At 36.8% G+C, this 23,501-nt stretch overlaps 7 protein-coding genes, 1 long non-coding RNA gene and 1 pseudogene across 14 annotated transcripts; 6 read left to right on the top strand and 3 right to left on the bottom strand.

Moving 5' to 3' along the window:
- Positions 1–143: 143 nt before the first annotated feature.
- LOC104707971 (auxin-responsive protein SAUR32) lies at positions 144–904 on the top strand. Its single transcript, XM_010424437.3, has one exon. The coding sequence runs from the start codon at positions 414–416 to the stop codon at positions 795–797; it is 384 nt and encodes a 127-aa protein (XP_010422739.1). The 5' UTR covers positions 144–413; the 3' UTR covers positions 798–904.
- Positions 905–3,241: 2,337 nt separating this feature from the next.
- On the bottom strand, positions 3,242–4,013 carry LOC147940453 (uncharacterized). The gene is made up of 2 exons (XR_015563311.1): positions 3,758–4,013; positions 3,242–3,526 (listed from the first exon to the last, which is right to left on the bottom strand). It is a non-coding gene; the product is annotated as an uncharacterized LOC147940453 (long non-coding RNA).
- Positions 4,014–4,285: 272 nt separating this feature from the next.
- On the top strand, positions 4,286–5,091 carry LOC104707970 (pectinesterase inhibitor-like). Its single transcript, XM_010424436.3, has 2 exons — positions 4,286–4,601; positions 4,702–5,091. Exons 1-2 carry the CDS (start codon positions 4,387–4,389, stop codon positions 4,994–4,996), a joined length of 510 nt encoding a protein of 169 aa, XP_010422738.3. The 5' UTR covers positions 4,286–4,386; the 3' UTR covers positions 4,997–5,091.
- Positions 5,092–6,155: 1,064 nt separating this feature from the next.
- Positions 6,156–7,855, top strand: LOC104707969 (transcription factor bHLH14-like). Its single transcript, XM_010424435.3, has 2 exons — positions 6,156–6,599; positions 6,767–7,855. The coding sequence occupies exons 1-2, from the start codon at positions 6,342–6,344 to the stop codon at positions 7,793–7,795; spliced, it is 1,287 nt and encodes a 428-aa protein (XP_010422737.2). The 5' UTR covers positions 6,156–6,341; the 3' UTR covers positions 7,796–7,855.
- Positions 7,856–9,980: 2,125 nt separating this feature from the next.
- LOC147940452 (uncharacterized) lies at positions 9,981–12,946 on the top strand (annotated as a pseudogene).
- A 1,640-nt stretch (positions 12,947–14,586) lies between these two features.
- Positions 14,587–15,976, top strand: LOC104707968 (uncharacterized). 2 transcript variants are annotated; one of them, XM_010424433.3, is made up of 3 exons: positions 14,587–14,734; positions 15,332–15,447; positions 15,553–15,976. In XM_010424433.3, exons 2-3 carry the CDS (start codon positions 15,351–15,353, stop codon positions 15,696–15,698), a joined length of 243 nt encoding a protein of 80 aa, XP_010422735.2. In that variant the 5' UTR covers positions 14,587–14,734; positions 15,332–15,350; the 3' UTR covers positions 15,699–15,976. The 2 variants fall into 2 exon arrangements, with proteins under 2 accessions (XP_010422735.2, XP_010422736.2); XM_010424434.3 differs by having other exon boundaries at positions 14,602–14,734; positions 15,344–15,447.
- A 138-nt stretch (positions 15,977–16,114) lies between these two features.
- On the bottom strand, positions 16,115–17,924 carry LOC104707967 (GRF1-interacting factor 3). Of its 2 annotated transcripts, none has more exons than XM_010424432.3 (5): positions 17,550–17,924; positions 17,188–17,264; positions 16,996–17,107; positions 16,614–16,899; positions 16,115–16,519 (listed from the first exon to the last, which is right to left on the bottom strand). In XM_010424432.3, exons 1-5 carry the CDS (start codon positions 17,628–17,630, stop codon positions 16,401–16,403), a joined length of 675 nt encoding a protein of 224 aa, XP_010422734.1. In that variant the 5' UTR covers positions 17,631–17,924; the 3' UTR covers positions 16,115–16,400. The 2 variants fall into 2 exon arrangements, with proteins under 2 accessions (XP_010422734.1, XP_087317947.1); XM_087461821.1 differs by having other exon boundaries at positions 17,188–17,350; positions 17,550–17,870.
- A 38-nt stretch (positions 17,925–17,962) lies between these two features.
- Positions 17,963–19,843, top strand: LOC104707966 (putative protein S-acyltransferase 12). 2 transcript variants are annotated; one of them, XM_010424431.3, is made up of 7 exons: positions 17,963–18,359; positions 18,569–18,767; positions 18,865–18,956; positions 19,043–19,169; positions 19,293–19,378; positions 19,472–19,537; positions 19,610–19,843. In XM_010424431.3, the coding sequence occupies exons 1-7, from the start codon at positions 18,171–18,173 to the stop codon at positions 19,724–19,726; spliced, it is 876 nt and encodes a 291-aa protein (XP_010422733.1). In that variant the 5' UTR covers positions 17,963–18,170; the 3' UTR covers positions 19,727–19,843. The 2 variants fall into 2 exon arrangements, 1 of the variants encoding a protein (XP_010422733.1); XR_002033031.2 differs by having other exon boundaries at positions 17,972–18,359; positions 19,273–19,378.
- Positions 19,844–20,004: 161 nt separating this feature from the next.
- On the bottom strand, positions 20,005–23,386 carry LOC147940451 (heterogeneous nuclear ribonucleoprotein Q). Of its 4 annotated transcripts, none has more exons than XM_087461817.1 (9): positions 23,157–23,386; positions 22,012–22,470; positions 21,802–21,918; positions 21,560–21,700; positions 21,300–21,479; positions 20,997–21,198; positions 20,679–20,860; positions 20,491–20,576; positions 20,005–20,387 (listed from the first exon to the last, which is right to left on the bottom strand). In XM_087461817.1, exons 2-9 carry the CDS (start codon positions 22,447–22,449, stop codon positions 20,243–20,245), a joined length of 1,491 nt encoding a protein of 496 aa, XP_087317943.1. In that variant the 5' UTR covers positions 22,450–22,470; positions 23,157–23,386; the 3' UTR covers positions 20,005–20,242. The 4 variants fall into 4 exon arrangements, with proteins under 4 accessions (XP_087317943.1, XP_087317944.1, XP_087317945.1 ...); XM_087461818.1 differs by having other exon boundaries at positions 22,012–22,519; positions 23,157–23,352; XM_087461819.1 differs by having other exon boundaries at positions 22,926–23,307.
- Between the last annotated feature and the right edge of the window lie 115 nt (positions 23,387–23,501).

Here is a 23,501-nt window from a genome sequence, read left to right as displayed (position 1 = left end):
AAGTCGTCCCTATACATTGGGATAAGATTAAAGTTTGTTTCAGTGCTTAAATTTCAAGTAAATTATATTCGATATACTTTTTTAAAAAAGTTATATTATTAGGGATTCAAATTCGGTCCAAATACGTTAAAAAAAAAAAATTATGCGCACCCCAAATTTGCTATAACATCACTTCTCTTTAAAACCACTTAAAGAGACTCATCTTCAAAGCAAATGACCAACATGCGACCTTTTCTTAACCATCCATCTCTTGCAACCGTCCAAGAACCCTGGCTATATTCCTCTACTTTCTAGGCAAAACAAAAACCAGTTTCTCGAGAAAATAAATCAACATGGGAGAAACAGAAACCATGGCGACAAACTAACTAAACCACCTATATCTATTATTATCTATACTACTATATATTGATCCAATGGGTAACGGAGACAGAGCCATGAGCCACTGGAGCTTCCACATCCCACGTCTCCATAATCATCATCATCATCATGAGCATGATCATGAAAGGATACCAAAAGGGTGTTTGGCAGTGAAGGTAGGACAAGGAGAAGAGCAAGAGAGATTTGTGATTCCCGTTTTGTACTTTAATCATCCTTTGTTTGGACAACTCTTGAAGGAAGCTGAAGAAGAGTTTGGTTTTGCGCAAAAAGGGACAATCACGATCCCTTGTCACGTTGAGGAGTTTAGGTACGTTCGAGGATTGATCGATCGAGAAAACACTAAATTTATCGGTCATAATCTCTTTGATCATCACCACCATCATCATCAGAACCATCTCATCCGGTGTTTTAGAGTTTGATGATTTTGTTTTGGCTTTTCTTTTTTTTTATAATAAAAGTATATTTTGTATAATTATCTCATGTTGTTGTTGATTGTAAATAAATATCGGTCTTTGTTTCATCTTTATCTAATTGTGTGGCTTTTTGTTGTTGTTGTTGTTCAGATATATGTCTCCTTTCCCTCTTTTTTTTTGTTGAAGTACATATATGTCTCATGATGATGAATTTGTACGCTTATGTATTTCGCTTGGCTTTCCAACTATTTTACAATAGATGAATCAATGGACAAGGAAGTAAATTAATGGATTTTTTCTTGTTTTGATAAAGGTAATTTGATGGTTCTATCACACATATACCTATATATACCAAAAATATACTACTTCTATGTTACGTTTACGTTGATAAACATACGTGAAAACGTACGAAGCTTTTTTTTTTTTTTTTTTTGAAATAATGTAAAATTATATTCAAAAGAAAAATATACTTGGTTACAACTGGTGCAGCTTTTGTTTAATGTTTTTGAGACTAAAAATTAGACAGAAAAATAGGACTATAGCATATGAGTTATTGTCGGGACTGCAACCACAGTTGGTATGCTTCATCAAAGCGGTGATCTCCCAGCTTCCCAATTTCAGTTAGCTGGTCCTCAATCTGCTTATCAACCCAGCCAATGAGCTACAACGCAGTGTGAGCCGCCTCACCATGCCTCCGCCCATTATGCTCACGCCAAATGGTGTAAACAACTATTTGAAAAAGACTACGACGAAGAAAACTCTCGACACGACTGTGTTGATTGCTCGAGATGGAATTAAGCAGAGTAACCCAATCAGTCGAATACTGCGCTCTGAAAAGTCCTTTCGCCAAAACAGCCCAAACCTCAGTGGCGTAAGAGCAGGAAAAAAAAATAGATGAGTTCGAGTTTCGAGAACATGGCTGCAGAAAACACAGGAACCCGCAGCCTGCCCATTCCATTGAACCATACACTCTCCTGTTGAGAGCTGATCATGCGCGGCCAACCACACACATAAGGAGTACTTTGGCACCGCATGAGTAAACCATACACCTTTATGCCAAGCGACTGTATTTGCCGTCGTCCTAATATGGTTCCAAGTGTTGCGGGTGGAAAAAGCTGATCTGAAACTATCCCCCTTCCCTCACCATAACAGAGTATCAGATGTATCACATCGTTGTAGCCATTGAGTGTGCAGAAGAGCCTCCATATCATTAAGATGATTAACTCTATAGCGGCGTCGTCTGCTTGTGCGCCAAGCTTCAGCCAATGTACTCTGTTTTGAGATCCCCATGTCCATCATGCCTCTATCTCCTCCATAGTCAAGTAAAATACCCATAGAAGACCAATTATCATACCAGAAGGAAGTGGACTCCCCATTACCAACCTCTACTCTACAGAGCGGCCGAGCTAGATCAGGATATTTAAGTAACTTGGGGCATATCCAGGACCTAAAGCTTGAAATGGCCTTAATAGACCAAAAAGATTGGTCCTTCATTAGATTCATGTACACCCAACGGACCCATAGAGAGTTGCCTCGGGATGCAATTTGCCAAACCAGTTTTAAACAGCCAACAGTACGAAGCTTCTTTATATCGTAAAGGATTACATTCTTTAATCTTTAAATTCATCTGATCGAAATTTTCTTAATTTTTTGTTATCTGATTTGCTCAAATTAAACCCTAGAGATACTCTCTCAAATTAAGAGATCACTGCAGTACTTAGGGGCCGAATTCCACAAAAACTCAAGACTACACAATAAATTATAGAGTTTTATGATTACGCTAAACAGATTAAGTTGAATTAAAAATTGAGAAAAGCAATGCAAAATATTAAATGAAAGTGTTGTAAATTCAGAGGATCAAAAAGCTAGGCCTAGGGAATTTCTCAGGAAATTATGAAATATTAAATCAATCAATAAATTAGGATTCAAGCAATTAAAAATCAGATCTAGAACTTTAAACACTTTTGTAAAATAAATCAGTTCTCACTGCAAATATTATCAAAATTTAAAACCAGAAAATCCAAATCTCTTCGTAAAATTCTAGGTTAAAAATCAGCTTTAAATTCAGGTTTAAATAAGTTCACAAAATTACTAAATCAAATCTCTTTGCAGAAAGTAATTTTGCTCATCAAATGTTTTAATCAAGAAAATTAATTATATTCTCATATCAATTTATTTTCCTAAGGTATTAATTCTAGGTGATCAATCAATAATTAATATGAATAACAACCTAAGATGAAGTTCTAGAAAGATAATGAATCCTAAATAAATAGATCTAATAAATTATAAAATCCCTGTGAAAAACCCTGAACCTAACAAGCAAACTACTCAGACATAATCAATGAAGAACAAAACATAATTCTGAATAATAAGCAACTTAAAATAAAAAGAGTAAAGAGGGAGTTTATGAATTTTTCCAAAAGCTCTCAAAATCTCACAGGATTGCAGAAAATAAAACTTGCTGGAAAATAACTTGTAGGGTTTCTAAAACCTAAAAATACTATATATATATCCTAAAACACGTCAGGGACTTGTGCTGTAATTATGGAAAACTTCGGGCAACTTTGTAAAATTTCCAAATTTGAAGACTTGTCTCGACTTGCATGGGTGTCGATCGATGCTCATGTAGTGTCGATCGATGCTCTTCGTATAATCAGACTCCAAATTGATTTCCTCCGGTTACATGCTTGAGAATCATCCAAATTGCTCCATTTCGCTTCATCCGTGCCAAAATCCTAGAAAACCTTTTAAGACTATAAAACATCCTAGAAAATAAATCAAAAGACTCAAAAACCACACTTATATCATGATTAAAAACCACAAAAACCATGATATATCATTATCTAAATCAATAGTTTATTCAATCTTTATGGTCATAAAAACAAAACAACCTTATGAATTATGATGTTTATAAGAAAAGACTTTATAAAAATCACACACTTGCAGGAAAGTGAAGTAAACTCTACCCTTTAAGAACCCGAAATTTTTTATTTCGATTACAGTATTCCGTACGATTCCTTGAAAATAATAATGGATTGAAGAATTTTGAAAGTGGAAAGAAATGGACGTACGAGAGGCTTTGACCATTCTGTATGGCCAGAACAGCAAAACGCACTCACTACAAAATACGATCCGGTAGGTATATCTTCTTCGTGAGTTTAAAACATGTTTATAAGTTTATGGGTCAGTTTGCACCAAAAAAATAAGGTTTATGAGCCTAGCTTGGGCTTTAGTATTGCTTGAAAACATATTTCTAAATGAGTCTTTTTATATACTTCCCCCATGCAGTAAGCAAATCCAACAAGCCGAAAATGACGACAAATGGAGAGAGTTAACAACAAAAGTTATTTTAAACAGTCATAAAATATCTTTAAATTAATTTTTTTTTTAAAAAATCTTTTAAATTAAAAAAAATTAACCTAAAATATCTTCAAAATTAAAGATTACTTTGTTATTTAATGGAGTGAGATACTAAAACTAAAAGAGAGATCTAATATGCTTTCCACCCAAATGGAGTAAAACAAGACGAGCAAATTCGCACCCCTCAAACAAATATAGTATAACCAATCATAGGAAAATACTTAGCATAAAGAAGATGATCAAGTTTCTCCTGTTAACAATTCTGGTGATCTCTCCAATTTCGATATGCGCCAAGAAGGACCTGATGGTAAATGAATGCCACAATACACAAGTCCCATCCATATGTATGCAATGTCTCGAATCCGACCCAACATCCGTTCAAGCCAACCCTGTTGGCATCGCTGGCATCATCCTACAATGTCTTGACGCTCACCTCCATATCATCATCAAGCAAGTTTTCACTTACAACCAAATATATATTATAATTAAAAACTCTTATGTATATTAATATATCCTATAATCTGTTATCAATTCTCTAAAAATGGTGTAGCAACATAACGGATTTATCCTCAAAGAAAGACGAAGGTGAAGTGAAAACAGCTCTAGAGGTTTGCAAAAAGGACTTGTCGATGAATGTAGCTACAAACTTGTCGGAAGCCAAAAAAAGTCTAAAAACAGGTGATTACGATAAAGTAAACCATTTGATAGAGCTTGCGCTTGGCTTTCCTCATGGATGTCTGTTCAAACTCAAACTTGTCAAGTTCACGTCTCCCCAACTAAGTAGCCAAATCAATATATATGGCCAACTCTCTGATGCTGCTATGCGGATCATTGATCGCTTCTAATAACTCCGTGTTGTTCTCTGTATAATTCAATAATTCACCTCATTTTCTTACTTATTTTTGGAGAATAATGAAATAGTTGAACATATACTTCATTACATGATGTGACTCGTGTCGTCACCAAAAAAAAAAAAAATGATGTGCCTGGTATAAAATGATGACATCAAATAAATAGAGACATAGAGTATGTTGAATCCATTAGTTTCCTTGGCCATTTATCTTCGAACCTTTAAAGTTTAAACCGAGTTCTCAGTACCACATAGGATTTAATAGTAAGATTCATGTAAACTGGTTCCTACGCAAACCTTTCACGAAATTCCTTAAAAACCTTTTCAAACACGAAGTTTGCGTACAAGATCTTTTATCAATATATATAGACGAGACAATTATATTTGTCACCCAAGTGACTTTGTTTATATATATATAGACGAGACAATTATATTTGTCACCCAAGTGACTTTGTTTTTATATGCAAAGTCACTTTGGTATCAAAATAAAGTTGTTTCGCAGAAGAAACAATTTTTTCAAATTAAAATAATAAATCCAATCATATTTTTGGGTGTGTGAATGGTGTAGGGACTAGGGACCATACATATTAGCATCCTACCATCACAAAACCACGTACCATGAGCTGATGGGACAATGTCAATAACACATTTCTACTATAAACTTATGTTTTAAGCTTGTTAAACTAGTTAAATATATTCACTTATGGTAGTGCCCAGTGATAAAATAGCTAAACATATTTGGTTAATTATGTGATTAGTTGTAGTGAAGTGACGTCCTACGAATTATTCGTCGGTTTTGCCATTCGGTAGATATTACTGGTTTAGAAATATACGCAGTACTTGACCTATTTTGTAAGATGGAAGTTTGTGTTAATAAATTAATACTTAATATCATTGTTGTGTCATTATACTGTACGAAGTTAAACTGTTAAAGTCGTCATACATATCAAGTTCTATTCCTTTTCTTTCCTTTTTTGCCAGCCAGTTCTTTTCATATTTGTCAAAATAAGTTTTGTTTTTCTAATTATCATGCAATGTAAAATCCAAAACAATATATTGTCTATATAGTTCATCACAGTTGGACCATTAAAAGTATAACAATAATTTGTCTTCTTACTATAACATTAAAACGAGGAAAACAATTCAGTTTTCACGTGACTGACTATGTACGTACTATTGAAATATTTATCCAGGATAAGTGATCACGAAAACCAGAATAAAATAGGAGTTATTACATATCGAAAATAAACTTATTTTCTTCTATTTATATCTTCTTCTCTATTATTTAGAATCTTATTCATCCAATCCTTGTCTCTTCATTGGTTTGGCCGGGAAAATAAATGGATAATAATCTTACTTTCTCTCCATCTTTGTCTTCTTCTATGCTCTCTATTACGCAAAAAACTCAAGCCATAGTGTCCTCGTCTTCGACGGATCTACTTCAGCAAAAACTCCGGTTTCTCGTGGAAACATCGCCGGACCAATGGGCTTACATAATTTTTTGGCAAAAGATGATTGATGATCAATCGGACCAGTCTTACTTGGTTTGGGTTGACGGCCATTTCTGTGGAAACAAGAACAACAAATCCCAAGAAAATGTTCATTTTTTATTTCTCTCTCTATATATATATATATATATTGTTCTTTGTCTATTATGTTTTATGAAATCAAAATATTCAACTTTTATTTTATTCAACTTTTTAAAGAAAAATCTTACAAAACAATATAATTTTTCTCACCCTTTATTTTTTGTTTCTTTCTTCAGCATACAACTAAGAGCATCGAGTGTGAGCTGATGATGGACGGTGGAGATCTTGAATTGTTCTATGCCACATCTTTTTACGGTGAAGATGGGTCGCGGAGAAAGGAAATTTCCGACGAATCTTTGGTTTGGCTAACCGGTCTCGACGAGCTCCGGTTTAGTAGCTACGAGAGGGCTAAAGAAGCTAGTTTTCACGGGGTACACACATTCGTCTCCGCACCCATACACAATGGCACTATCGAGCTTGGTTCGTCTGATTCCATTAAACAAAACTGGAACTTCATCAACCGGGTCACGTCAATGTTCGGGTCAGGTCAAACCCTAGAGCTCACTAACCAAACCGGTTCTTATCCTAAACCGGAAGAATCAGATGATTCAGAAACTGGAAATCAGCAAATCACATCGGAAAAAATACGGAGGACGAAACTTGAGACGACGGACGTAGCTACGGCGAAAGAGAATCATCCTTCGCGGGGGTTTTCCCACGTGGAGGCGGAGAGGCAGCGGAGAGAGAAGCTAAACCACCGGTTTTACGCTCTACGTGCCGTCGTACCAAACGTATCAGGAATGGACAAAGCGTCGCTCTTATCCGACGCCGTTTCGTACATCCAAAATCTTAAAACCAAAATCAATGATCTCGAAACTGAGATCAAGAGATTAAAGACGATATTGACCGCGGAGACAGATCCATTAGACAACAACAGCAGCAACAGGTCTCCGTCTTTCGTAGACAAGGTCAACCAAAGACCTTCGGAATCAAACTTGGAAGTGCAGGTGAAGGTCGTCGGAGACGAAGCCGTGGTTAGGGTTCAGACGGAGAATGTGAACCATCCTACGTGTGCACTGATGAGTACGTTAATGGAAATGGATTGTCGTGTACAACACGCGAACGCATCGCGCTTGGGGCAGATTATGGTTCAAGATGTTGTTGTTTTGGTTCCGGACAAATTACGATCGGAAGATTGTATAAGGACCACACTTGTCCGAAACCTAGCTAAGATTACTAAGCTAAATTTAGCCATGTATACGTAATGAAAATCGATAATGATGCTTTGTTATTAATTGACTTATTTTGTTGTTGTCGGTTTCAAACAATAGCCATTGAGTGTTTTTCTTTTTTCTTTCGATGAGTATTCAAATATGTAGTTACGAGTCATAATCCATATAGCTTTAACCCTTTTGTCGACAAAAAGAAAATAATCCATATAGAAAATTTGAATAGTTGTAGAAATTAAGTATATAAAAGAAAATAACCACGGAAGAAATTGTAGACCATGACACACGGTCATCCAAAGCATAAATCTTAGGACCACAGGCACTTCTGTGAAAGCAAGTTAACATCTGTAAAATCAAGTCAGTTCATATATATAAACAAACGCATTGCTTTATATTTTACTATTATCAAACTGTTACTGTATTAAGATTTAAAACATTGATTGGTTTTAAATATATTTACAAGAGTTTGGGCCAGGGAAAAAAAATACTAGTACAAACTGTGTAAGAGCATCTCCACTCATGAGTACTCATGTTTTTGGCCCCAAAACAATATTAAACAACCTAATTCTGGGTCCACGAAGGTGAGGATCGCTACTATGGGAAGTAATTTTAGCAACGGGTTAAGAACGCTATGTGGCATCCTGTGGTAGGTTGGAGTGAAAATATAAAATGTTTTTTTTTTCTTTCCCATTTCTTCTCTCTTTCTCCCGACTGTCTCTCTCTCTCCTCTCTCGCAGAAGACAAACAATTGAAGAGGCGATTCATCTCGAATCGGAAAAATCAATGGATTTCCGTTTAAGTCTTTGATTTTTCCAACTTATACTAGAAGATAGTTGGTCACCCGGAGGCGATGGCTTCCAGATTGGCTCAATCGTGAGAGTTGACGGTTCGGTTCTCACGGCTACCAACGGCGGCGGTTCCTTTTAGTGGGACAACGAAGGCGGAGGATTCTTCTGGTGGCCTACAAGGAACGGTGAGGTCCATTGGCTACCGAATCGGAGATAGAAGGTTCGTCTTCTCCTTTCCGATTTATTGCATGTATTTGAAATTAATCTCTGGTTGTCTATAATAGTTAGGGTTTCAGATTAATTGATTGATTGTTAGATTGGTAAATGTTTTATTTTGATTTGACTTATTAGGCGTAGATTATGGATTAGTTTGATGTTCAATCGGTTTTGAGAATTTTTTTAGAGGGTGATTGGGTTTATGTTTTAATCGAGTTATTGTCTGATAGTTTTTTCAAGAATTAGTACATTTTTATGTTCTTGTTATCTTATGTTTGTTTGTTTTGTTATAGATTGTTGATTGAATCCTTGTGTTGTTCTCAATATTAGGAGTACAATGTTTTAGTTTATGTCTTGTATAAGTAATTGTGTGATCAATGTTGATCCGGTTGTCATGTTTTGTGCAAGGTGCTTCTATTAGCTGATAAATGGTGAAGATTAGTTAAGGTGAAGTGGACACACGGTTGGATTCTCTTACTTGTAAAGGTATGCTACTCTAGCTTTCATTGTTGTTGTTTGGTTTTGTTTGAGTTTGTGTTTGTGATGAATGTGTAGGTTTCTATATTGTTTAAGTGTTATGTTTGTCTACGTGTTATAGATTGTAAGAAGGATTGAAGTGTTATGTTTGTCTTTGTCTTGATGTGTTATGTTTGTATTTGATGATGAGAATGTTTGATGTTCGGTAAAAATAATTGAACATCAAACCATGTGTTTTTGTATTTGATAAGGGATGAACCTGTGTGTGTTTAAAAATTTGCTCAAGGGTTTAAAATTTTTCAAAACCGTGTGTGTCTTAAATTTATTGTGTTGTTATGCTGTTTGATCATGTGGTTGAGTTTGAGTTTGTGTGTAAAATTTTCCAAAACCTATATGATTGAGTTTGAATTTAGTATTGATTTTAAAGATCAGCTTTTTGAAAACGTTTACCCAAGAAGATTTACTGAAAAGTGTTTCAATCGGTCTATTCATAGAGATATACTGAAAAGTATATCTCTTTAGTACTAAAACACTCATTAGTCTTTAGCTAAATAAACCTTTATTCTCTTTGTCTAACCTTTATTATTAAAGCTCACATAAACCTTGAGGTCAATATAAACGACCATTGTTAAATACTAACCCAAACTCTTAACGTTTATCTCTCCAAACCCTTTCGTTTTCACAAACCTAAACTCTCAGCTTTCACAAACCTAAACTCTCAGCTTACACTAACACAAGCAATGGATCCTAGAAACCCTTATCGTTTTTGGGATCAAAATTTTGTTGATATTTTGAATTCTCAAAAAGACTCCAACTGTTCTGATAATCCTATTCCTCCTATTTCCACCCAATCCTCTCAGCCTATTCAGTTTACTAATCAATTCTCTTCTCCGCCTTCAAACTTTAGTCCTGAGTTCTCTTCTCAGCCTCTTAACATAACCCCTACATCTGAATCTGAAGATTGTATCGAGGTTACAGCAGATGAGATTGATAAAGATGGAGGCAGAGGAAGTAGGAAGCGGTGGAGTGCAGAAGAGGATGTTCATCTCATAAGCGCTTGGTTAAACACAAGAAAAGATCCAGTGGTGAGCAACGACCAGCGGCTACAAAGTTTCTGGAAGAGGGTTGCAGACTATTACAAAGCTCATGATGGAGATGCTACTTCAAACGCAAGAGGGCCTTCACAATGTAAGACAAGGTGGAGTTAGATAAACCACTAAGTCAACAAGTTTGTTGGGTGTTACTCACAAGCGAGTACAAGAAAGAAGAGTGGACAATCAGAAGATGATGTTGTGAGCATGGCGTATGAGTTTTACAAGAATGACAAGAAGAAGCCGTTTATGCTTGGACATTGTTGGAGAGAACTGAAGAATGATCAGAAATGGATCACAGAACGACATGAAGAATGTAGCAATAAGCGTACTAAGCTTGCTTCTGAAGGAGATTTCTCAGCTCCTTCGAGCAATGGTGGAGACGAGATGAGGCCTCCGGGGGTTAAAGCTGCCAAGAAAAAAGGAAAGAAACCTGCAGTTAGTATTGATGTGGATGATGGTTCTGTCAGTAAGTTGGATAAGATAATAGCAATGAAGGATCAAGAACAGGCGGCTAAAGAGAGGCACGGCAAAATGAGATTGCTAGACAGCCTGCTTAACAAGGGTGAACTAACACCTGCTGAAGTCCTACTTAGAGACAAACTTGTTGATCAAATGTTGACAAACATTTAGGTTTAAGAACTAACACCCGTTTAAGTCTTGGTTAACTATTGTTTAACTTGTGTTTAACTTGTGTTCTTCTTTTGTTTAACTATCGTTTAAGTCTTGTTAAACTATTGTTTAACTTGTGTTCTTCTTTTGTTTCAGGTTTTGGGATGACATATGAAGCTGTCTCGTTGCCATCTAAAGTGAAACATGTTGGTAGTCAAGCGAATGGAATCTGTCTTTTTTTTGTATTGATGTGTTCTGTTTGGAACCGTGAATATGTTGGTTGTTTTTCAGTGCCATTCACGGGTGTCTCTTTTGTTTAAGTGTGGTCGGCTTTTGTTTGTTGAACGGACTGTTTGCAACCCGTGAATGTGTTTTGGGTTGTTGTATTTGTTTTTGTAACCCGTGAATGGGTATTGATTGTGTTTGTAAGGTCTATATATTGAAGGTTCATGTTCAATTTCATTTGCGCTTCTGATCAATTCTTCTTTTCATTTCTTCCTCCCTAAAACATAACAAACATTTATCTTATCATCCTGATCATTTATCTTATCATTACTTCTTCTCAATTCTTGTTCTCATTTCTTCTTCTCATTTCTTGTTCTCATTTCTTCTTGTTAAATATTTCCATTACCAAACTAACAGGTTTCCATAAACCTTAGAAAAAAAAACCCAACTTCCAATAAGCCTCACAACTAAACCAATTTGACTAATAATGTCTAATTGGAGTTCTAATCATGAAGTTGATCAAATCGTAGAGGAGGAAGTTGATAGTATAGTGGAAGGGATTCAGTATAACTACACTCAATAGGAAGAACCACCAGCTCCAATATTCCGACGAGTGCACATAAATAGAGACCGCGAAGAAGGTCACACTCGGCTATGGAATGATTATTTTGGTGAGAATCCGACTTACACTGCCGCTATGTTCCGCCGTCGCTTTAGAATGAACAAACCATTGTTCGAACGCATAGTCAGTACTATTGAGAATGGAGTCCCGTACTTCAGACAAAGACGAGATGCTACTGGAAGACTCGATTTTCTGCACTTCAAAAATGTTCTGCAGCTATACATATGATGGCATACGGATGTTCGGCAGATGCGGTGGATGAATATTTACGACTAGCTGAAACAACCGCACACAAATGCCTTGAAAAATTTGTAGACAGAGTTATCCATCTATTTGGAGACGTTTATCTCAGACGACCTACAGTGGAAGACCTCCAAATATTACTGAATATTGGAGAACAACGCGGTTTCCCCGGAATGGTGGGGAGCATAGATTGTATGCATTGGGAGTGGAAGAATTGTCCAACTGCATGGAAAGGACAATATTCACGTGGATCTGGAAAACCGACAATCGTACTAGAGGCAGTGGCGTCCTAAGATTTATGGATTTGGCACACATTTTTCGGACCACCGGGTACGTTAAATGATATCAATGTTTTGGACCGCTCACCGGTGGTTGATGATATCTTAGAGGGCCGAGCTCCAAGAGTTTCATACGTTGTCAATGGACATCAATACGAAATGGCGTACTACCTCACTGACGGTATTTATCCCAAATGGGCAACTTTCATCCAATCAATTACACTACCACGTGGCCGAAAAGCTAAACTCTTTGCTCAATGTCAAGAAGCATGTCGTAAAGATGTAGAGCGTGCCTTTGGAGTCTTGCAAGCTCGATTTGCAATCGTGAAGAATCCCACACTTTTTTGGGATAAAGGAAAAATAGGAAAAATAATGAGAGCATGTATTATCCTGCATAACATGATAGTGGAAGACGAACGACATGAATACAATTTCTACTATCCAACGGAGTTCCATCAACCGGTGAAGGAAGCGGAACTGCTCATGTTGATCTATCGTATTCTACAGATAGACAAACAAATCTACATAAATTGATGGGCATTCGAAATGACGTTCATGATTCACAAATGCATGATCGTTTGAAAAAAGACTTGATTGAGCATATTTGGCAAAAATTTGGTGCAACCCATCAATAAATCTTCTTTCGAATTATGTATAATATGTTTAATATTTCTTATTTTAAATTTATGTTTAATATTCCTAAATTTGTAATATTTTATTGTTTTATATTTTATGTAAAAAATTATTATTTAAATGATTGAACAACCTAAGTGAGTTTCTCTAGTGGAGGATTGATTTTGTTTAAGTTACTAAATGAGTTGCTTTAATTAGTTTAGTATTAGTTTTATAATTAATTAAGATTTGAGTAATCCAAGTGGGTTACTTGAGTGGAGATGGTCTAATGCACAGACAAATATTAAAGTATACAATAATGTAGAAAGAAAAAAAGTGGTACATACAATAATGCAAAGAAAAGAAAAAGTGTACAACAATGCAATTGAATTGTATATTTATTCTTTTGTTTTTTTTGGTAATGGACAAAGAGTCAAGCCTCTCTGTAATTTATTTGAACTGAAAAAAAAAAATAGAACTACAACCAGACATGCTTTAGAAACCCAGTTCCGCAGACATTATCTTTAATAAACGTCTCTACAGCAATTGGCGCAAAGTCTAAAATATGTAAACCTAAAGGCAAAGTAGACGCATAGTTAGCTAACCCGTCGGTGACGATTAGCTTTCCTATAAATATGTAAAATTTCGAACTATCCAATCTTAAGATATAAAGGTTTGGCACAATTATACCAGAAACGACAGCGGGTGAGTCTTATTAACTCATGTCCTCAAAAAACCAACCACTATCTCTGAATCAACTTCCAGCTCCAATCGTACTACTCCCTTCCCCATGCAATATGAAGCCCGTTATACATCCCCACAACTCCGTCAAGGGTGCCGAACAAATCTCAATATTAAAAGTAAAACCTCCACACCATTGACCCACCGAATCTTGCAGAGCACCTCCAACCATAGCTAACCCCGGATTGCCGCGAGAGGCACCGTCAATTGTATATTTCTTATTCTTTTGTTTGCTAACAATAAGTATTAATTGCAGTCAAATGTTTAAAATGTTTTTTGTGCGCAACAAAGTTACGCATACTATATTTAAAACTTTCACATAGGAAACACAACATATTCCAATTTTGTATTTTTTTATTTATTAATCATACATGGTTTTAGGTATCCTTTTTATCTAGTATTAAATAACTATGGCTATGAAATTAAAGTTTCTTGATAGAAAGTCAGAAACATTTATCTTTCAAATGGTCCTTCTCCAATCCTCTGCTGCAGCCACTAGTGTCACGTGGTCCACAAAAACAATTTATTGGCAGTAATTAAAAAAATTTGGTACTCAACGTGAAAATTTATATAAATATATAAACCTGTATAAAAAAATTTATATTTAATTAGTGGGTTCTTTTCTATACCTTCTTTAAATTTGGTACTCAACATGGAAATTTTTATAACCTATAAGGCTTATTAATTTGCAAAACCATTTCTTCAATTGGAAAGGCTTATATATATATGATATGTTTTATCTTATATATCTCAGTAAAAAAAAAATGTTGGATGTATGAATTAAAAAAAAAAAAATCAAATTGTGCATAAAAATTATGATTTTTTTTTGAAGTGTATGAAGGCTTATCAGGCCCAATACGAAATGAAAATCATAACCCAAAATGGCCCATTACGGCCCGATAACACCTTTTGGGTCATTTTCATGTTTGACGAGAAAACGTAAGTAAACTTTTTCGTCTCCTCCCTAAAAAAAAAAAAGCTTACCAAACGATTCTTGTCGAAATTTCCTGCGCCTCTCTCCGTGTGTTCGTTCTCTCGCGTCGTCGTCGTCGTCTGTGCAATCGATTCAGGTAAATTCACTCTTCTCGAAGTCGATGTTTCTGCTGTGATAAATCGATTCCCTCAGATCTTATCTGATAAATTTCTTATTGTTGTTGTTAGTCGTCTGTGTGGTTTTGTTTCGTTTTTTTTTTTTCTGGTCATTCACGAGATCTATGGTCTTGCTTCTGCGTCGATGTTTCAATAGATCGTTCTCAGGCCTCATGTTTAAAAATCCGAAGCTCATAGAGATATATGTTATTTAGTGCGAATGAGAAGAAAAATAAAATCGAGATTTGTTGGTAGAAGTAGTTTTCGTAGATCGCATCGTATTAGATTTATTCACAATCAGGTTCTTCGTTTGCGTTATGATTGAGAAATTGTTAGATGATTTTTTCAATTCAGCAGCTTTGTTATGTAACTGTTTTATGTATGAGATTGACTTAAAGCTTCATTTCAATTCCTCTTCTCCAAATCTGATATTTGTGTTCATTTTTTGCCTTTTCTGTGTGTGTGTGTGTGTGTGTTGCTGGTTCAGTATACCTAATCCTCTTTGTGCATCTAATTGTAAATATGTTTCTTTGGTACATGAATTAGTGGCTTGATTATGTTTGATCTCTGTCTTTAAGGTACTTTTTTAGGTCAAGGATGTCAAGAGCTACTTACATTTTCGGTGCACTTGCGGGATCTGCAGTAGTAGCTTACGTGTGTGACAAAGTTATCTCTGATGATAAGCTTTTTGGAGGTAAGTTTTCATATTCTAATTCTAAAAAAAAAAAAACTCACAATGTAGCTACTTGTGATGATATAAAATGAAAGCTAAATCGGTTTGGTTCTTTTTAACTCTCAGGGTCTACCCCGGGAACTATTACTAACAAGGAATGGTGGGCTGCTACTGAGGAGAAATTCCAAGCATGGCCAAGAACCGCTGGTCCTCCCGTCGTGATGAACCCTATCAGTCGCCAGAATTTCATCGTCAAGTCACGTCCTGAATAACTTTTGGAAAGAGTGATGTGATTTGCCTTCTTGTGGTGCATCGTTCTCATTCGTTATGGATCTCTTCATTATGATGATATTTGCTCTTTTGTGTTTGGTTTTGAGGATCGGCTAATTTGTTCTAGCTGGTTTTAGTAATAATTTGTGTTGATGGATGATAACACATTATTCAGACAGACCAAGCTTTTCCCGATGCATGCATGGCCTTTTTTTGTAAGGTTTGTTGATTTGACGATAAATGAAAATCGAGCAAACAAAGACTCAGGTAAACTTTCACATGGATGGTTGAAAATATTGTTGGTTTATATTTGGTTTGGTTTGTTTTTAAAAATGAGAACCGAAGTCTATTTTCCATTCGTTTTTTGTACTGGCTTAACCAAAAAGATAATGCTTTTGTCTTCTTTATGCATTTAAAATTTGTTCAAAATCTCAATCAAGCATTATAATAAATTTCTCACAAACCGGGAGGTAACAATTCAGCGTTATTCTAATAAACCGGTTCATACATCACATTGAACCGGTGCCACTATTACCATACAACAGCGTTAATAAAATACATGAAGTTGCGAACCATTCCCCAATCTAGGAACTGAAACTCAACTGGTCTCAAAACCCTTCATAGAGAGACTACCTGCTAAACTGATGAAACAAAGGCAGAACCTATTTAATATCAACAAACGCATCATTACTTCTTCCTCCAATTCATTTTCCTTCAATTTTTGCATCACCACTGCCATGTCTAGCAGCTGAACCACTTTGCTCATCAGCTGCACTCTGGCTCACATCCTGTTTACCTCCACCACTAGCATCGTTCGGACCCGCTGTTTTGTAAACAAAGGTCAAATATATCAGTAATGTGACAATAAGTTCCAAAACTGTTGGAAAACCTTGAGGAAATGGTTATTAAATTTTTACAATTGTTTGGGCCAAGAGTAGTAGTTTCCGGCTGGTGCATTTGATGTTGCAGTCCGTTGTTATTATTCAAACCCATTGGTCTAATCCCCATGTGCCCTTGCATAGCTTGTTGATGTAACTGTTGCTGCGGATCTTGAAGTTGATTGGGGTTACCAAATTGCAATGGACCTCTTGGAGGAACAATCCCTGGAGGTATGTGTTGAGGCATTCCCATTCCCATAGCTTGTTGATGTTGCTGTATGAAGTAGCTTGGTGGTGGCTGCATTGCTGACGGATGAGGAAGCATCTACAGAAACCAAAAAAACACATAAGAACTGTAAAAAAAACCCGAATGTTTTTCTCACATCGATGTAAATTATTACTGATAAAAACAGAAACTTACTGCTTGGGGAGTCATGGCTCCTGGAGTTGGTACAGCTGCTGGTGGTGGCTGAGGTTGGGCATCTGCTATTGCAGCTAAATACATCAAATTCTTTTGGAGAAGAGCTTGATACCTGACATAATCAACAATCTTACATTCTTAACATTCCAGTTTATACCATAAAAAAGAGCACGAGACTATCAAAAAACTTACTGAGCACATTCTGCAAGTTTACCGAGGTTCTGATTTTCCAAAATCGCCATTATAAGCTTCTTGTTCTCATCAAGATACTTCAAGAAGCAACAAAACAAGTGATCAAGAAAATACTATCAGTCAATGTCTCCATCTTTACAATCAGATTCTGAAGCCAAATTCACTGCAAACATAACTTTCCAATTCCAGTAAGAACTTAAAGCAGAGAAAAAAACAATACACTTGTTTAAGACAAATCATACGAAGCTATTGGCTCTCCCACACAAATTGTATCCAGGAACCATTACATAAACAGTTCAAACTACTCAGCAACATCATTACAAAACCAACATAATCAAAGAGAAAGTGAAAAAGCAAAAAACCTTTTGGATCTGTTCGGTAGTGATGTTAGTAGGAGGAAATGAAGGAAGAACCATCGGAATCATCTGGGGAGATTGCTGCATCTTTTTTTAGAATTCACCAATCGAAACTGAAACAGTGAAACCCTAAAGTATCTCTTTCGTCTCACGATTTAATAAGTGATAGAATTGTTAAGCGCCCCCCAATGCAAGACAAAAAATTATTGAATAATTTGGATTATCCTCAAAATTTTAAGACTTTTTTTTTTGGTTTGTTTGAATTTCGCCGACGAAGGTTTCTGGGAAATTTTAAGACCAAAAAAAAAAAAAAAAAAAAATCCCCCACCGAACAGTACACGTGGCGGCTCTAAAAAAAACAGATCACCGCTGTTTTTATTTATTGGGCCTCTGAATGGGCCTTTTAAACAAAAAACAATAAGAAGATGGAAGCTTCTGTATGAAGAAGAAGGTTACCTACTTTGAATACCAAAGTTAGTTCCACAACGGCGATAGAATCAAATCAACCGTCGTCCACCGAAGCAAGCAAACTCCGATTCCTCAACCGTGGCTCCGGATATTTTAAGGCGGTTGTTTCCGGCTCGGACGCGAAGAGCTGTCCCTGTTCTCCCCTTGACTCGGCTGGAGATGAACCTTTTCAGGTTCTGCTCCGGTTTGAAAGTTCTCGGCTATTTCATGATTCTTCTCGTCTTCGCACTTGTTGCTGTATCTTACTACGCTGTCGTCGTTACCACATGGTGGCCGATCTTGATCCGCGGCGACCATGGAGCTCTCTCTACCCTCGCAATTTTAATCATCTTTGTTTTCCATTTCCTGGTAATCTTTTCTCAAAGTCTAATCATTTCAGATTTGGTTTTGTTTCTCTTGAATTGAAAGATCTAAGCTTTTTAGCTTCTTAACCCCTAAAACGAGAATATGCAATGGGTTTAGCCATGAATAGATCATTGTTAAAGACCAGAAATTGGTATAGAAATTATATCTCTTGAGTTCTCTGATGAGATTAAGCTTGCTTGGTTCCTTTGCAGCTGATAATGTTGTTGTGGAGCTACTTCGCAACAGTTTTTACGGACCCAGGTTCTGTTCCTGAGCGTTTCAGAAGAGAGATGGGAGGTGGTGACAGTTTGGAGGCTGGTACTTCAACAGACCAAGGAGCTTTTGGCTCTTTAGGTTACTGTACCAAATGCCGTAATGTTAAGCCGCCTCGTTGCCATCATTGTTCTGTGTGTAAGTTGAAATCTGATTTGCTTATAATACTATGTGGTTCTGCTTAGGTTTCTAGTGATAAAAGAGGAAGAAAGCTTTACTTGATTTTGTTGTGCAGGTCAAAGATGTGTGCTCAAGATGGATCATCACTGTGTTTGGATTGTCAATTGTGTTGGAGCACGCAATTACAAGTTTTTCCTTCTCTTTCTGGTACAAAACCCTTTTCGTTTTTAATCTTGTGGTGCTTGAATGAGTTATATTTGCTGATTTCTTCACCGTTCCTTTTATATCTGTAGTTCTATACTTTCTTTGAGACATTGTTGGACGTTATAGTCTTGCTTCCTAGTTTTATCGAATTCTTCAGCCAGGCTGTTAAGCATTCCTCTTCTCCTGGTAAACTAGCCTCCCTCGTTCTGGCATTTGGTGAGTGTAAACGGTTCTTTTTTCTGGCTTTCTGTTTCCTAGAAGCAGAAAGTGCTTAGCTCATTTTTTTGGGTCTCATTTTCCCTGTTTATGTTTCTTACAGATTCTATCCCCTTGATGCAGTTCTTAACTTTGCGTTCGTTCTCAGCCTTCTTTGTTTCGTAGTTATGCATCTTTCTCTTCTATCATCCAACACTACTTCAGTTGAGGTAAGTCTGCTATATATGTTTCCTTCTACAAACAATGTAAACCTTGAACATACGATTCTCTTTTCTGAATCTATATTGTCTTATTTTTTTTAGGTTCATGAGAAAAATGGAGAAGTTAGATGGAAATATGACTTGGGAAAGAAGAAAAACTTCGAGCAGGTGAGTCCTTTTGTTTTCATCATTTCATGGATTAATAATAGTCAGATTGATAAAACTCTTTTTTTTGTGAAGGTTTTTGGGAAGAAGAAGGCCTTTTGGCTCCTCCCATTGTACTCTAAAGACGATCTTGATAACATAACTTCCCTTCAAGGCCTTGAATTTCCAACTCGTTCGGACATCGACCCTTGATTGAAACAAATCAACCACTCATTGTCGAAAAAGTCTTCAACTACACCCCAATGTAGATAACTGTTGTCAAAAAGAACTCTGATAACACATTGTTGTTAATGAAATTGATTTGATACATTTCTTTGCTTCTTGTTAAAAGTCTAAGTTCATTTGACTTTTTCAAGTTATGTTATGAGATCAAATCTGTGTTACTTGTCGTTGCAGAATGGTTACATGTCACATAGACTATCATTTAGAAGTTCTGTATAAGAAAGAACACAAAGAAAACCTTACGGAAGTGGTTGAGAAGAGTATTATTCAGTCGAGAAAAAAAAAGTCTCATAATTTAAGATCAAATCACTCACACTATCCCCTCACCAATCTCCATATCAAACCAGAAACCGTGAGGTTTCGATTTCATATTTTATAACACATGAGAGAGAGAGCTTTCAAAGTTCTCCAAAGAAACAAACTACAAACAAATCTCCAATACACTTCTCTTTTTCTTTTTCTACTTGCTTATTTTCTCTATGGTTGCTAGTAGGGTCGGTACCTTCGGCCTCCTCGGTTACCATCATGGTCATGACTGTTATCTCGGCCTGACCCTCCGCTCGAGCCGTTATTCCGGTCAACTCTTCTGGGTCGTTGTGGTGGTGCCGCCATCTGCATACCAGGCTGTTGCCTGCACAACAATCAATTTTGGTTATTAATATAGTATAAGCAAATGTAACTATGACTCCAAAGAGAAGGATCAACAACTTCGGTTAAAAGAACCATCAACTTACAGAACATAGCCAACTCGGCCATCGGGAAGAAGCATTGGAACCATTTGCATTCCTGTTGGCATTGCTCCTCTACCATAGATCATTGGCTGCTCAATGCAAAATTTAAATAAAACGTTACACACGAAAATAACTTGCTGATAAAGACTGCTCGAAGATAACATACAGCTCTTCCCTAGACACACATATACCTGACCAAAACTACCAGCAATACCCAAACCGGCACCCATAGCACCATAAGGAGGCGCAGCAAAACCACCAAATGTGGGATTCACAAAGGCGGCAGGATTAGGTGCAGCACCATAAGAATAGGAAGAAGGGTCATGCTTCCTTTCAGCCTGGGGTTTAGCAAGCACAACTTCTAGCGGGTGACCTGTAGTTTATAAGTTTGTAGAATGTGTTACTAAATAATATCTCTCGAGACGAAAAACAAGCACTATCAACGACAAATTGAAAGCATAACGTTCATGTTACTTAATAGCTGACTTCTAGATGAGTAAAGAACTTACCATTGATTTCATATCTCTCGGTATCTTTGACAGCCTTCAATGCACTAGATCTTTCAGCATAGTGGACAAACCCAAAATCACGTTTTCCACCCTTTCCAGGAGGCGTAACGATTTTCGTCACTTCTCCATGCCTCTGAAAGAGTTCCTTTAGTTGCTCAGTTGAGGTATTCTCTGGAATATTCTTGACATAAAGGGCTTTCACCTGAGTAGATAGCGAAAAAAAGATTGTGTAAAAAGTGCCAACTTTTCCAGGAGAGGGGATTTGTGGAGATTGACCGACTAAACGCATTATTTAGATAATACCTGAGCAGCAGCAGCAGAATGCTCAGGAGAGCTTTTTGGGTCTGCCCAAGTCACAGTTGGAGCGTTACCCTCAAGCTTAAAATTAGAATCTATCATTTTCTGCCTTGAATGATCAGCACATGCATTGTTGTAGTATAAAACAAATGCAAAACCACGGTTACGAGTGGAATTGGTTGGGTCCTACAAGCACCAAAAAGATAATTAGTAAGGGAATTACGCAAGATAAAAGATGGCAATCAGATTGATTAAAGTCTTCTTACTTTTATGAGTTCGATGTTCTCCACTCCAGGACCAACATCCTCTATGACTTTCCTAAACTCATCCTCAGTCCAGTTCTTTGGTATGTTACCAATAAACAACCTATTCTTGGTTTCGGAAAGGGAGCATCTTATAGTTTTTCCCTGTACAAAAACAAAGAGATGGGTTAAACAGAAGTAGTTATACGTGAAATGTCAACTAGCAATGATCGATAAAATAAGCTTCAGTTAGCAGTTGGGATTGCCTTAAACTCTTTACTGTGCAGCTCCTCAATGGCCTTTTGCGCAACATCTTTCGTTTTGAAGGCCACAAAAGCATAACCTTTGCTATCACCAGAATCCCTATCTTTCATCAGCCTCACCTAATAAAAACGAATTGAAAAAGTCAGCCTTAAATACAGAACCAACTACGAGGAGCATGCTTAATTGGCCACAAAGATTATAGCAGTACAAACCTCAAAGATCTCGCCCATTTCTTCACAAAGGTCCCTCAGGTCCTCTTCTCCAACATCCCTTGGGAGCCCGCCAATAAAAACTTCAGAACCATGAGGAGGAAGTGAAAGAAGTTGGGAATACTTTTCCTTTACTTCATCATCAATAGGAGAAGCTGGTTTCTCATCATCATCATCATCAGCTGTCTCGATATCAATATGGTTGTCATCATCTTCAGCTATTTCCTCCTGGCCATCTTCCCTATCCCCTCCTTTTGTATCACCATAATCCTCCACCTCATGTTCTTCGGCATTCTGATTGCCAGCGTTATCATCATCCTCGTCTTCTTCTTCCTCCTCTTCATACTCTTCTACTTGTTCCTCCTCCACTTCATCCTCCATCTCACTGTAGCTACCCTCCTCGAAATCCACACGGTCATCATTATCTCTAGCGTCTGACATTGAGGCTCTTGCAAACGATATCTGGTCATCCAATAACCATACTCTTTTAACCAGGAAGCTCAGGTAATCACTGTGAACAAAAAAAATACTATAGGACCATACACCAAAAAGCTTGTAACGTACAGAATAGGGTGATATGTGAATTTTGCTCTTTTATTCGTTTTCTTTGTACAATGAATATGCAAGTCAAGTGGAGAAGAAAGGATGGTTAAAACTAAATTTAGGTTCTTTTAGTGGCAGGAGATATAGAAAAGCTCATTGCTACCACGAAACTAAATGCGATAAAAAAAACAAAAAAAAAATCAAAACTTTGAAAAAGAGTAGACTTTTTGTGTGTTTGTGTATTTCTGATTACAGATCCAACTTCAACTAATAAAGCAGTCAAATTGTGAATCAAGCCGATAGCCGGAGCAACCCAATGAAATTAGAGATCGCAACTAGAAAAACCAACAAAACCAAGAAAGCAAATTACTCACCAGCTCAGCTCAGATTTATAAGTGTAAAAATCTGAACTTTGAAACAGGCTGAGAGAAAGAAACTAGGGTTTATCTTTTTTTTTTATTTTTATTTTATTTTTATTTTGGGGGGGGGGGGGGGAGGGAGGGGAGGGAACGTGAAAGAGAGAGAGAAAGAGAAAAAAAAAATCATACGAAACAACCAAAACAAATGTATAAGAAAAGTAGAAATGGAGAATTTTCTCGGCATACCAGACCCTGTTTGTGTTTCGAAATGGGGAAATTGGTGTTTCGTGTTGGGAAATTAGGGATTTCGCTTCGGTTGTCCGACGATTACTGTTTTTTTTTTTTTTCCACTTAAAAAGAAAAAAACTTCGTCGGTTTATTTCTCCATCTCCGGTGTAAGAAGACGACACCCGTTCCTCTCTCCTCTTTTACCCAACTCGTGCTGGGCTATGATCACATGTAGTAGTAACGCACACATTTCACTAACCCTAAAACAAAACGCTTTTTAAGGCCCATTATTGTTTCTATTGGGCCTATAATTTCATTGTTCCTCCATGAGGCCTAATGAGTTGCCAACCCTGCTGTTTTTCT

The sequence above is a fragment of the Camelina sativa genome, chromosome 8 (genome assembly GCF_030686135.1).
Source record: "Camelina sativa cultivar CO46 ecotype springtype chromosome 8, ASM3068613v1".
Classification (NCBI taxonomy): domain Eukaryota; kingdom Viridiplantae; phylum Streptophyta; class Magnoliopsida; order Brassicales; family Brassicaceae; genus Camelina; species Camelina sativa.
Note: the sequence above shows the minus strand (reverse complement) of the source record. Positions and strands in the feature narration are given on the sequence as shown.

What these genes read in the sequence shown, in the direction of transcription:
- LOC104707971 (XM_010424437.3), top strand. Translation starts at nt 414, where the DNA reads ATGGGTAACGGAGACAGAGCCATGAGCCACTGGAGCTTCCACATCCCA.
- LOC104707970 (XM_010424436.3), top strand. Translation starts at nt 4,387, where the DNA reads ATGATCAAGTTTCTCCTGTTAACAATTCTGGTGATCTCTCCAATTTCG. An exon ending in CACCTCCATATCATCATCAA is followed by an intron (nt 4,602 to 4,701) that starts GCAAGTTTTCAC and finishes AAAATGGTGTAG; the next exon opens with CAACATAACGGATTTATCCT.
- LOC104707969 (XM_010424435.3), top strand. Translation starts at nt 6,342, where the DNA reads ATGGATAATAATCTTACTTTCTCTCCATCTTTGTCTTCTTCTATGCTC. An exon ending in ACAACAAATCCCAAGAAAAT is followed by an intron (nt 6,600 to 6,766) that starts GTTCATTTTTTA and finishes TTCTTTCTTCAG; the next exon opens with CATACAACTAAGAGCATCGA.
- LOC104707968 (XM_010424433.3), top strand. Translation starts at nt 15,351, where the DNA reads ATGTCAAGAGCTACTTACATTTTCGGTGCACTTGCGGGATCTGCAGTA. An exon ending in TGATGATAAGCTTTTTGGAG is followed by an intron (nt 15,448 to 15,552) that starts GTAAGTTTTCAT and finishes TTTAACTCTCAG; the next exon opens with GGTCTACCCCGGGAACTATT.
- LOC104707967 (XM_010424432.3), bottom strand. Translation starts at nt 17,630, where the DNA reads ATGCAGCAATCTCCCCAGATGATTCCGATGGTTCTTCCTTCATTTCCT. An exon ending in AAACTTGCAGAATGTGCTCA is followed by an intron (nt 17,108 to 17,187) that starts GTAAGTTTTTTG and finishes TGATTATGTCAG; the next exon opens with GTATCAAGCTCTTCTCCAAA. An exon ending in GAGCCATGACTCCCCAAGCA is followed by an intron (nt 16,900 to 16,995) that starts GTAAGTTTCTGT and finishes TGGTTTCTGTAG; the next exon opens with ATGCTTCCTCATCCGTCAGC.
- LOC104707966 (XM_010424431.3), top strand. Translation starts at nt 18,171, where the DNA reads ATGAACCTTTTCAGGTTCTGCTCCGGTTTGAAAGTTCTCGGCTATTTC. An exon ending in TCTTTGTTTTCCATTTCCTG is followed by an intron (nt 18,360 to 18,568) that starts GTAATCTTTTCT and finishes GTTCCTTTGCAG; the next exon opens with CTGATAATGTTGTTGTGGAG. An exon ending in AGTTTTTCCTTCTCTTTCTG is followed by an intron (nt 18,957 to 19,042) that starts GTACAAAACCCT and finishes TTATATCTGTAG; the next exon opens with TTCTATACTTTCTTTGAGAC.
- LOC147940451 (XM_087461817.1), bottom strand. Translation starts at nt 22,449, where the DNA reads ATGTCAGACGCTAGAGATAATGATGACCGTGTGGATTTCGAGGAGGGT. An exon ending in TGCACAGTAAAGAGTTTAAG is followed by an intron (nt 21,701 to 21,801) that starts GCAATCCCAACT and finishes GTTTTTGTACAG; the next exon opens with GGAAAAACTATAAGATGCTC. An exon ending in AGAACATCGAACTCATAAAA is followed by an intron (nt 21,480 to 21,559) that starts GTAAGAAGACTT and finishes TGGTGCTTGTAG; the next exon opens with GACCCAACCAATTCCACTCG.